The following is a 12,887-nucleotide window of genomic DNA, read 5'->3' as shown; positions in this document are numbered from 1 at the left end:
AACACCTTCATGTTTTTTCATTTAACTTTGCAGGACCTCTGCAAACTAGGTGGTAGTTTCCCTACTTCATAAAGATCAAAGAGGCTTAATAATTTGCTCAAAATCAAACTATCTTTCTAGCTTTTAAAAACTCAATCTCTTGCTACTATTTTACACTGTAACTTACTGGTACAATACCCTCTTTCTTGGTGATCTTACTATTTAAAACATTCTCTTGGCCAGTATATACTAGGTGATGCTGTGTTGTGAACAGAAATATAGTAGATATTTATATTTCTATAAATAGAAATAGAAAGTTGGAGAAATAAATCCATGTCAGTGTTTTTCTCTGTGCTAATTAAAATAATTTCATGAATATGGAATCATTAAAGAGATAAAGCTGTTAAGGACAGAAAATTTGGAATTGTTAATTGTGATACTGATTACAAAAGCAATGTGTGTGTAATAACATGTTACTGCTACCATTATCGTTCATTTACTATTGTTTAGTTAAAAATTGTATCAACCCTCAATATTTAGAAGCTTAATAAATACTAGCTAAATGGGGTAATTTTTCACACAGCTTTGCTTCAGACCCTTTTAATTATTAAATGACTAGATTGGAACCTAAGCTGAGTTCTTCAAAGCTTTTATTTACTTTGAATTGTTCTCTGTGCTTGGCATAGTTTGTCCTGTTCTGTACTAACAAATATAAATGTTACTCTCTAAGTTACTGTCTGTGACCACAAAGCTGTGCTCTATGGGTTTTCATATTTTGCCTTGCTGATTAATTCCCAGAATTATGACAGCATAGATATTAGGAAGAAAAAAATAAGTAATTAAGTGGGTAGGATGAGGAGAGGTAACTATTTTAAATTTTATTTGATGCTCTGGTTTATCTGAAAAGTGGAATTAGAATTTCTTCTACGGGAATGTATTTAATTGCCTTGGTTATTTTTCCTTATTTCTGTCCTTCACAGAAAAAAAACATCATTTGGGCAGGTGGCTCTTGAGGTTTTATTTTCTGTAAACATGTAAGGAAGCAGCAGTGTATTTTATTCTTGCATAATGTTAACAAATTTAAACCCAGAAAAGAAATCATGGTTTTCAGTGAAGAGCAGTGTTGTCAATGTTTCCAAGTTTATACTAGGGCTTTAGAGGTTATATAGGGGAAAAGACACAACAAATCTGGAACCTTAAATGTGATGTGAAAAACGAATAGAGATGATGGGGATATTAAGTCTGTGATTTGTAAAGATGTCAGTTAAATATCGATGTCCCACACTTTATATTTTAATTTAGAAGAATATCACAAAATATTTAAATCTTTTGGAATTAGCAGATTATTAATAGGAAATACTCAAAAAAAGTTTTGTGACTGTATAAGTGTAGAAAGAATTGAATTAGATATCACTGATCTTCTCAGATCTTAAAATACTGATATTCTTTGAGTCCTGAGTTGGGGGTATTAGGAAGTACAGTTTTCCAAACCTAAAAAGTAACCAGTTTTTGGTGCGGTGAATTGAGTAGAGGAACTCCTTGGGAGTAGATTTTCTTAATTACTAATATTTTCACATTTCTTGACTCTATTCATAAAATGAAGTGAACTGACAGCATTTTTTAACCTCAAATATTCAGTCAAAGAAGAATATCTTTTGAGTGAATGGATGTTCATTTTATATTGTACAGTTTCTGAGTTTGGAATGGGAAGTTGTTCCCATGGTCTGAAAAGTTTTCAGTTTATTTGTTTTGTTTTTTGGGAGTGGTACTGGGGTTTGAATTCAGGAGCTCATGCTTGCTAGGCAGGTGCTGTACCACTTAAGCCACGCCCCTAGCCCTGTGTTTATCTTTATTTCTAAGGATCAGTTTTGTAAAGCTTTGAGAAAACATGGACAAAGTAGCTATTTCTGCCTTTTAAATTCTTAGTCTTCCCTGCTTCTCCACCCCAGCCATCATTTAATTTTCTGTTTTGTGAGGGCTGCACCTATAGGACCAGACTGCTTTGAAATTCCTGGTGAGGTCCTTCAAAAAGTCAGGATATTCAAAAGCAGCTTAACAGGAAGGGTGACTTCACCAGATCACCAAGGACATGCCTAAATACTCTGAAGAGCATTTGGAAGAGCTTCTAGAATTTAGTCTTTCCTAGGGTTTTCTTTTATTTTTTTTTTACTTTTGTTGTTTATAGTGCCACATGTAGCAGTTGAATTCATTGATCTCCATGATAATAATTGGTAACCAGACATGTAACTTAATAATTAAAAGCAGTTTAATTAGTTTTAGGTGCCATAAATGAGCATTTATGGCTATCACTTTGTCTGATGTGATGATATGTAAACTGAGAAATAATTATATTAAAAAATGCATAAAGTAAAAGTCATTTTGACCTCACTCATAAACATCTTTTGCTAGCTTATATTTTAAGAAGTGGCATTCAGTTCCTGAAAATGATGAGCAGTATTATTTGTTGGATGCACATTGACTTAGTTCCAAACGAGGGTAAAGTCCAAGGCATTTCTTAGGTCTCCTGACAGACATTGAAGCTAAGCATTCCTCCACTGCTGAATGGAGGTAACAAATGATAGTTGCTGTGTTGTGACATCTTAGAAATTAGAAAAATAGGTCCCTCTGAGGAGATAACACTGGAAATGAGTCTCTAAATTTCAGAGGTTTAGAGCTATGTGTCATTATTAACTTTCTTTTGTACTTTTCTTTTTAATTACCTTCATTCTGACATTCATAATTTTGATTTTTAATCAGAAAAGAAAATAACACCAATACTTAAAAATATTATTGTGTCACTTTTGAGGTCAGTAGAGTTTATGCAAGGGAACCTAAGAGTTTTAAGTCATTTTTCCTTTTATTTTCCTGAAGTTCATGAGAAGCAGTCTTACATTGATGTTTTTATTTTCTTCTCTCATTCTCTATCACTATTATTGGAACCTCTTTTGATTTAATTTCTCACAGTTATTAGCATAATAATCTGTTTCAGGATTGTCTTGGGGATCATCACAAAGAAGAACATTTTAGAGCATCTCGAGCAACTAAAGCAGCACGTGGAGCCCTTGGTGATTAGATATATCAGATCTCCTCACTAGACACCTTAGAAGTCAGGAGGCATGAAACTTGTGAACTGTTCAGTTTTCTCCCAGACACCTGCTGAACAAAAACTCCTGCCATGCTGCCAATTACATTTGTGTCTGATCAGGCATCTGTGAGATAAATTTAGATATCTATAAAATTCCATTCATAGAAAGTAAGCAAAAGTTAACATCTCATCAAAATCATCATTACAATTAAAGAACTGCAAAAAGTTTGGTGGTATAATGAGGAAGTATTGGACATGCTTAAAGTAAACATGACAAATCTGTCTACCCTAGCGGATTCACCGGTCTCAGAAGACTCCTGACTGGTTAAAAATGTCTGCCCTGTGACCCCCAAACCCTTTTTCTTTTTTTTGTTTCCTAGTCTGTGGTAGTCTTGTGGTAAATCTAAGCTTAGTGATTTTAACTGAGCTTAGCAATTAGAATTGCTGACAGTTAAATGGATTTTTCAGTGGGCACACTAAGTAGAGTGTCCTGTGTATGTATTTGTGATCCTGCCATTAGTTCTTTTTCTGCTATTCCCTGCGTACTTACAAAGTCAGAATGTGTGTCCTGCCATTTATTAGTGAATTGTACATAGATCATGTATGTGCCCCTTTTGTATGATGTTTCTAGAATGCCATAAGCAGCTTTTGGGCTCAAATGCATTTGTTTTAACAGGCTCTATGTCTTAATGGTTTCATGACTACAGAAAAACTTTGATTTATCCTACTATATAACAAAAATTGTTTGGCTTTAGAAATTAATGCCTGAAATTATTTTGCCCTGCAATTGTCATACCTATGTAGAACCTGTCCCCATTTGCTAAAGTACACTACTGATTATGTATTCCTGTTGTATGCTAATATTTCACAAGTGTTTCATGCATCCTTTTTTTAAAAAAAACTACTAACCAGAATAATGTAGTAGCTACTCATTCATTCTGCTTCTGCTTCACCTATAATAATTGTTTTAGGATTGTTTGATTTCTCACCTATTTTTTAATGTAAGCATTAACACCTAAGACTTTCATAAAAGCACTATATCTTCTTTTGGGGGCAAAAATTAAAATAGAAAGCATTTCTAGTAAGTATGCTAGAAATTTAGGTTGTATTATAGATTTATTCTCGGGGTTTTGAAATTCAGGAGTACAAAGTTCTGTATTGATCATTTATATATATTTTCTCTCAGTTGTATGTACTTTCATGAATATCCTTGAACAACTGGGCAATCCTTAAATTCTTTAAAATTGGTTAATTTTAGTTAAACAAGAATGTGAAGAATTGAGGGGATTTGATTAGGGTTTTTTTTGTTTTCTCAATATGATGAGAATGAATTTTCCTTCTCAAATGGGATGGATATTTCCTGATCATATATCTACCCATTTTTTTGTTGGCATACATTAATCAAAACTAGTTCTACTTCAGTGAGGTGTGCAGTCCTCAGAGTCTCAGTGGAAAGGGCCCTTAATAATATAAAGGATAGTTGCTGAATAATTTTATTGTCTTTACCAATTTTAAAACTTTTTGAAAAATACAAAATCAGGCTGCTTGCTTTGCTCTATTCCTATCAACAAAAAGGATTTAGCTATAGATTTAGCATCTCATTTTTCTTTTCCCTCCTATTTTAATAGCACTTTTCTTTTATCCCTTTCAGGCGCCTCCTTGGCATTATAACAAAAAAAGATATCCTCCGTCATATGGCCCAGACGGCAAACCAAGACCCCGCTTCAATAATGTTCAACTGAATCCTGTAGATGAGGAGAGAGAGGAAATGGAAGAGGAAGTTCATTTGTTGAATAGCACAACTCTTTAACCCGAGGGAGTCATCTGCTTTTTTTCCTTCTTAAGAAACAAGAAAAGGAAATATAAAAGCCAAGCAGTTGCAACGTGGTTTGCAAATAATGCTGGTGAAGTGTAGAAATTGGGGAGAGAAAGGAAATAGAGAATAGGAGTAAGGTATTCTCCTGTCTATCCAAGAGCAGCAAATCAGCTCCTGTTGTTCTGCGCTGGATGAGTTCACAGAGGATGTACTGTGATGGCGCAGGCCTGAGCCCCAGCGGAGATGACACCGGAGTCCTCAAGCACCTGGCCTGTTACTCCAACATCTCAAAGACGTGTTACCAGTCCCTATTTCTGGAGGGATTACTCTGAATTGAGCCATCTCTAAGACTGCAAGGTCTTGCCGTTTTTTATCAGAACTGTTCTGTTTAATTCATGAATTGAATAGTTAAGCATTACCTTTCTACATTCCAGAAGAGCTTTTCTTTCTCTCTCTCTCTTTCTCTCCCCTCCGCCCTCCTAAGTTGTATCAAAGCCTCTTTAAATTGGTGTACCCTTTTGAAGCAGTCCTTTCTCATATTGAGATGTACTGTGATTTTACTGAGGTTTCATCACAAGAAGGGAGTGTTTCTTGTGCCATTAACCATGTAGTTTATAGCATCACTAAAGGCTTGGAACAGGGCGCACACACCACATCAAAGGCTGGCCAAACTGGTAAAATCTTAAATGAAGTGTGAACGAAATCTCCCAGCTTGTGTGCTGTGTGGCTCAGAATCAAAAACAAAGAAACTTGACTTGAAAAAGATAAACAGTTTTATTTTTTTTTTCTTCTGAGACTTAAGAATAATGTGACCTGGTCTTATGCAAATTTTCTATTTCTGAAACTACTGCTATGATATATAAGTGCTGTTCAGCATAATTAAACAAAATGCTGCTGCTTTGACAGTAAAGAGAAGGAAGTATTCTGTTTAGCTGTTTCTGGTATTAATTGCATGTTAAAACACTGGAATTTTTTTTTCTTGAAATTAGATCAGTCATTTTCTTCCCTCATTTCATTGCTGACACTGAAGATGAAATGTAATTCATAACTTGCACTAAATATATATTTCTTTTCTTAAAAATTTACCATTCTTATTTATATTTTTATGGATTAAAATTTATAAAATACAGATCAGTTGCTATTGCATTTAAATAATTTTACCTTTTTAATGTGATTTTTATAGACTAATTCAGACTTACAAATATGGAGGTATGAACACAGTTTACAATGGGAGCAAGGTGTTAAGAAGAGGTGGTCACTTCTCTATGATCAGTGTGTACATAAACCATTTTCTGATCTCTCACTGCCATCCCCTGGATTATGTCTTCTGACCTGTCCATTTCGACCCACAAACTGCAAAGTTGAAAACACCACAAATTACTTAGTAGGTTCAGCCAAAAAGTTAGTGTTAACCTTTTTTAGAAAATAAAAAAAAACAAAACAATAAAATTGCAAAGATAGCAATTAAAATGCTAACCTCAGCATAACCTTTGCGTCTCTGGGTGGGTCACACTTATATTTGAAGTGTCGCCTGACGCCTTGAATAGCCACAGTGCACATTTTTGCAGAATGAGTTAAAATGTACTGGAGCTGAAGTATGTTGGGAATTTTTGGTTTTGGAAATGTCTGTTTTAATCAGTCTTCATTCACTATTGGCAAAGAAAGTTTACTCATAAGACTGACTAAATATCCTATGATTATGCATTTTTGACAGGAAAATGAATTTTTGCAAACAGACATTTTCTGGATCACAACTGGCAATGAGCCATTTTTACATTTTGAAGGTGATTCTTTTTCACGTCTTAGTTCTTAATAATAATAAACCTGTAACATCTGTATGATCCTGAAGACTGTTAAGATCATGAAGCCATATTAGGATGACTGAAAGATGAGCAAAATTTTAGGAATTTTATGAAACATTCTTAGCTGTGCTATCTGCCAACAATTCATATTTTGTCCTCATTATTTACTTCCTTTGGCAGATTTCAAGTTTTCTCCATTGCCCTTCCAAAGTTCTTTTGGCTATCCAGAGTGAAATCATTTCTAAATGATAGTTCTGTATCTCTTCAGTTTTATTTGTGTATTTGCAAGTATGCACACATGGCACTGTTAAAGAGTAGGAATTCCTCAGCATGGCTGATGGATAATTTAAATGCTTGTCCTGAGTTACAGGTCTTCAAAGGAGAAACCAGTTTCTTTGCAGGTACTTTCATACATTAAAATGCACATGGATTTTGTTTCCCATTTCCTTATTAATTTCAGACTCTCATTACCCATTTTGGTTCAGAGACGGACATTGCAGGGTTTGTCTTTTAAAGTATAAATTTTTTCTTTGGTATATTTCTCTCTGTAATGTGTCTTACTGCTGATACACAGAAAAAGTGCCGTTTTTTAATGCATTGAGAGATTTTTCTTTGGTATTGCAATCTCTTCCATTTTTCTTTTCAATACATTGAGGTTTGTCTGCTTTTCAACCAAATGATGAAATACTGGAGACCATGAAATATATGTGCCTCACTAATTGGCAAACTAATTGACCAATAATTGTAGCGCCTTATTTGAGTACCCTTTTTGAGAAGGTATGATGAGAATGGGCAAGGGTGTCAGCATTTCTTCTTATTAATAATTGTTTTCAGTTTTGGTTCATGAAGAATGCTTAGTTTGTTAATCTGTGATGTTGCCTAGAGCTGTATTTATCTGTTTTTATTTATACTAGTGTAGTAAAGCTGCATATCATTACAGTAAAAATGATTACTGTGATGAGTTAATCATAAAATTCTATTAAAATATATATGACAATGTGTGGTTTGACCTTTAATTACACCTATAGCAGTCCCCCTTCTGTACTGCTTCACCCAGTGGAGTATAGACCAATATGCCTGGCATAAGCAGCCAGCCTCAGAAGTGTGACGATTAGAAACTGCTTTCAGGAGAAAAGCCATTTCTGTACTTTGTAAGCAAAAAGCCAGAGAAGGAAGAGTAGATATTGGATTTACATACAGTTAGCAACAGGATGGTAACTAACCTCAGTTGTCAGGTAAATGTCATTCCCTATCTTTAGGTTTTTGCTCAACTGTTCTTATCCCTGGAGCCTTCACTGATCAACCTCTAAAAGTGTGGTGTGTACATGCACACACTTTCATTCTGTTATTCTCCATTAGAAAAACTCTTACTAAGGATGGGCATTTTTGCCTGATTTTGTACACTTACAGTGTGTGACACCAGAAATCATTTTTTAAAAATTTGTTTAATGTATTTATCACCATGTGACATACAATAGATTTCTTACTGGGAACATAAACTTCAAGAACATAGAATAGTCTAAAATACATTAAGTTCAATAAATAGTGGATGAACAAATAAATGAATGATAAAAGATCTACCCCAGACTTTTAGTGTTTTCCTTTTTACTAAAAGTTTAATATCAAAGACTGACATTTCATTCAAATGTTTCTTACCACCCCCTTCTAAAGCAGTTCCATTAGAACTTTTCTAAAGTAATTTTTTTTAAGATTGTCTGTCATTTAACCTGTTTTCCTCTTCATGCATATAATTTTTCTTCTAAAAACATCACGTTTTTGGGCCAGGTGCAGAGGCTCATTTCTATAATGCCAGCTACTCAGGAGGTAGAGACTGGGACAACAGTGGTTCAAGGCCCCATCTCACCCAATAAGCCTGGTGTGATGGCATGCACCTGTTATCAGGACCATGTTCTGAGGTGGCCCAGGCAAAAAACACAAAACCTGATTGAAAAAATAAAGCAAACAAAAAGGGTTGTTGGTGTGGCTCAAGTGATAGAGCACCTGCCTATTAAGCACCTGAGTTCAAACACCAGTACTGCCAAAAACCAACAAAAATCATTCTTAAAAATGAACTTTCAGAAAAAATGTTCAAGAAGAGAAAATACCATATACCAACATCCTGCAGTAGACTATTCAGCCAGGTTCAAGGAACACCAAGTCAGTCACTGGCTGGAAGAATGGTAAGAGGGAAAAGGGATGATAAGGAAAAGATAGGGGAGGGAGTAGTTTGACAATTCTAGATAAAAGGGGAAGTCAGGCAGAAAAGTGACATAATCTGATTTAAAATGATCTGACTCCATTGTTGAGACTAGATCATAAGAAGGCAGAGATGGAAGCAAAAAGACCATTAGCAGGCTCTTCAGATAATCCAGGTGAAATGCAGTAGAGGTTTGAACCTGACTAAAGCTGGCATAGGTGGTGCAGACAGAATGTTAATGGATTAATAAAGAATGTGTAAGTGAGGGGTCAAGGATTTGTCCAAGGGTTTTACTCAGTAATGACAAGAACAGTGGACTAGCCAAGGACTGAGTTGGGAAAGACTTCAAGAATAGGTTAGTAAGTATATAAAGAGCCATTTTTGTCTTCAACCTTGTTTTAAATGCCTTTTAGATGTCCAAGTGGGGATATTAAGTAGGCATTAGCATATGAGAATCAGGTTCAGGAGAAAAGTTCAGACTAAGAATTGAACAGGGGAGGTATTTTCCTGAGTTGGGTTGAGATTACAGGGACTTAAAATATGGATAGAAAAAAGATGCAAGGATTGATTGGGTGTTGACAACTGCCAATAGTAGTGCCATTAAAGGAAGAATAGAGAATCTCAAGGTACAGCTGATGGAGAAAATGAGGGCTGAAAGTTAACCAAGGAGAACATGACTGATGACTGACCAGAGCAGGCTCAGTGGGATGATGGCAAGCAACAGCCTAACTGAAATAGGTTTGACAAGAAATTGGCAGAAGAATTGAAGAAGCTGTTAAAATTCGTCCTGTGAGGTATTCAGAAAAGGAAATATATATATATATATATATAGAAATAGGAAGCATCTCAGAAGCTAAACAAATGTGAAGAGAAAAACTTTCAAATTTATATATAAATTTGGCTGAGAGTTCTAACAAATAGAGATGATGTAGGAGTGATTATAATGATGGGGAATTGAACCTAAAGGCTGGGTAAGAAAGAAGCAAGAATGGTGTGGGTAGAATGAAGTGACTAGGTAATTATAAATTATAGTAAGATTGAGAAATTAATGGAGTACTAGAGGAAAAAAGATGGAAAGGGGTGATAATTATAGGTTTCTTTGGATTTGGATTAGGGAGGTTTTCATTACTGATACTAACAAGGTACTGGTTTCTCAAACCCTAGTCTAAATCACTGAAACAGAGTAAGTCAGGGAACTGAGGGATCAGATTGAAAGGATCATCACATCAATATTAACAGCAATTATAATCCTAGTTTGGACAGAATGACATTAAACCAGTATGATCAATATTTGAGCTAGTGTGAGGGTCTTACATCATTGCTGAGTAGTTTAACGTCTCCCAGATCATTTTATATCTTTCGTTGTTTCTTGGATGTATTATTCCATGTATATTTGAAAGGTCATATAGAAATTCCACTATTGAGCTACAAGAGGCTAACTTGTAATGATTTTCTGTGAAGTTCTCATTGAGTCAAGGTGCTTTATTCATAAAGAAGCTTAGGCACTTGTGTTCTATAGCCCGGGTGACCACATCCTAGGTACTTAGTAAAGTAAGTTTAAAGGGACTATGTCTTTTGAGAAGGAAAAGGGTAAGAAAGGGAGGTTTGGTATTTACGGTAGGGGGCTTGCTCTTTAAGAAAAATGTCCAGTAGTTGGAAGATCAGTACCTCCACATCTTCTGAAACATGTTATTAGCATGCTACTAGCCCTCTGACACAACTGCTTAGATTTTGAGACTAGAAGTCCTATTTGCTGTTATCTCAACTCCCTCCAGAAACCCTATTCTCAAATATACTATCCAGATTACAATTGTCATATACATTTTTTATTTTGGGTGGGGGCAGGACTGGGGATCAAACCCAGGGCTTTATGTATAGCCAGCTGCTCTCTACCACTGATCCACATCTCTAGCACCATAACTGCCATATTCTTGCCATTAGTGTCTCATTTCTATCTTGGCTCTGATGTACCCAACTCTTGGAAGATACACATTCATGCTAGGTTTGTGTAAGACATGGATGAAAACCTGATCCTTTCATTTGTTCCTTGATAAATCATTTTGGAATTATTTAATAACCAAGCATTAAAAATTTTACACACTATACATTTAAGATTGTTGGATCACTAAACAGCAAAGTTAAAGGAAATTTCTAATTAGTCTGGTATTTCTAGCTAACTTCATGGAAGATACTTGAATTTGAATAATCAGTATTTTATAAACATGTTTGGGGGCAGTATTTAGAAATAGGAAGCATCTCAGAAGCTAAACAAATGTGAAGAGAAAAACTTTCAAGAGGTTCTACAGTGTGAGATTCAAAATTAAGGGGACTTGGTCATTTGTTTTTTGGCCTAATCGTTAAGTGCTGTCTTTAACAGTGTACTCAAACCTTGCATTTTATAAAGTACCTCAATTCTGTTTTAAGGAGATAGCTGACAGAGTAAGAACTCTGGAGAATTACTAACCATTCAACAAATGTCTTTTGTTAAGTCACAGGGGGTTAAGCCAGATGACCTGAGTGCTTTTCTATCTTGAATTTCTTATGAAGGTGAAAATGCTTATAGGGTCTTTGGCCCCATTGACAATTTTTGTTTGTTTGTATGTCATTGTTTGCTCTTAACTTTTAAGGTGAAGGGTATCTTGTCAAGTTAAGGGAGAATCTGAATCTGGTAAATCACACATATCTGATGATTTGTACTAAAAACTCAATGATATTCAGCAGAAAACTAAGATCTAAACCAATGGCATACAGCTAATGTATTATACTACTATTTACTGTATCAATATACTATATTGTATTAATTGGTAAATCACAGACTCCGAGTCAAAAGAATTGTTTTAGACAATAGCTAATTGGATAACTGGACTACTTATTGGTAAAATACATCTGATTCATCTGGTGATACCATAAAATGCAGTTCTGGTAGGCCTGGGTCGGTATTTTGCAAATACTGGTTACAATGTCATAAGTTTCCATGTAAGCTTACCTGTCCTGTGTCTCTCTCACTCCCATAAAGCCAGTCCTTTAAGCCATATCTGTTATTAACTCAAGACTCAGAAGAAACAAATTCTTAATTGTTCATACAATAAATACAGATGAGCATTCCTTATGTGAAATTCTTGGGACCAGACGTGTTTCAGATTTCAGGTTTTTGATTTTGGAATATTTGCACAGTCTTCACCACTTGAGCATTCCTAATCCAAAATCCAAAAATTATTCCAGCATTATGGTAGCACTCAAAAGTTTCACATTTGGGAATTCTGGATTAGGGATACTAACCTTTATAGAAAGAGAGAACTCCCTGGGAGGAGATAATAGTATAGTTATCCAAAGGCACTTGAGAGTGACTTCCTGTGACATTCACAGGGTGATTTTAGTTGTCTTCCAAAATGCAGGGTATCAACCAATTAGATGATTTAACTGTCATTTATTCGCACAAGAAAGGTCAGAGGAGCCTTATGAAAGTTTTTAGTAAATGTTTCCATCTGTTTATTTATTCTATTCTTTAAAAAAAAAACCAAACAAGTTTGATACTAACATTTTAAAATATTGTACACCAAACAAAGCAAACTCATCCTGCAAGTTGGTCTGTGCTCTCTTTATTTCTGTTTGCTAGATGATCTTCAATGATTTCTGCAAAGAGATTCCTCTTCAACAGATTATATGCAAGAGGTAAAAGCTGGCCAGCAACTTTATGAAAATACTGAAAGAAGAATATAACATTAAACAGAATACAGCAGATGCCCTATTAGGAGAAAATACATTGAAAAGGTCTTTGTTTAACAAAGCCTACTTCCAAAACTGTTTAGCTACTTTCTCAATTAATGAACAGTGAATTTGGGACAGGCACCTGGTATTCTGTTCAAGAAGGAATCCTGCATCTCTAAAGGACTAATGGCATACCTTGATGGAAATTCAGAAGATAATAAAAATTAAAATGTTAAGCTTCCCTTGTCCCTTAAGTTTTATCAACTTTATTTATTCCAAACTATGCCTTCAAATACATTG

At 35.0% G+C, this 12,887-nt stretch overlaps 2 protein-coding genes across 9 annotated transcripts in view; one reads left to right on the top strand and one right to left on the bottom strand.

Moving 5' to 3' along the window:
• Clcn3 (chloride voltage-gated channel 3) overlaps positions 1-7,679 on the top strand; it is an 83,958-nt gene extending 76,279 nt beyond the window's left edge. For 5 of the 7 annotated variants that reach the window (XM_074054985.1, XM_074054984.1, XM_074054988.1 and 2 more), the window contains 2 exons: positions 2,969-3,044; positions 4,716-7,679. In XM_074054985.1, coding sequence (XP_073911086.1) covers positions 2,969-3,044; positions 4,716-4,874 — 235 coding nt within the window. In that variant the 3' untranslated portion in view covers positions 4,875-7,679. The remainder of the gene's footprint in view (positions 1-2,968; positions 3,045-4,715) is intronic. The other 2 variants (XM_074054987.1, XM_020177590.2) reach the window with 1 other exon arrangement.
• Positions 6,599-12,887, bottom strand: part of Hpf1 (histone PARylation factor 1) — a 30,439-nt gene continuing 24,150 nt past the window's right edge. The window contains exons 8-9 of one of the 2 annotated variants that reach the window (XR_012441538.1): positions 12,159-12,582; positions 6,599-12,073 (exon numbers count right to left, since the gene is read on the bottom strand). Coding sequence is in view for 1 of the 2 variants with exons in the window: in XM_020177596.2 (XP_020033185.1) it covers positions 12,451-12,582 (132 nt within the window). In the remaining variant the exon portion in view is untranslated. Of the gene's footprint in view, positions 12,583-12,887 lie in introns of both variants that reach the window. The other variant, XM_020177596.2, reaches the window with a different exon arrangement.

This window comes from Castor canadensis, chromosome 14 (genome assembly GCF_047511655.1).
Source record: "Castor canadensis chromosome 14, mCasCan1.hap1v2, whole genome shotgun sequence".
In the NCBI taxonomy this organism is placed as follows: Eukaryota; Metazoa; Chordata; class Mammalia; order Rodentia; family Castoridae; genus Castor; species Castor canadensis.
This window is presented reverse-complemented; position numbering and strand designations above follow the sequence as displayed.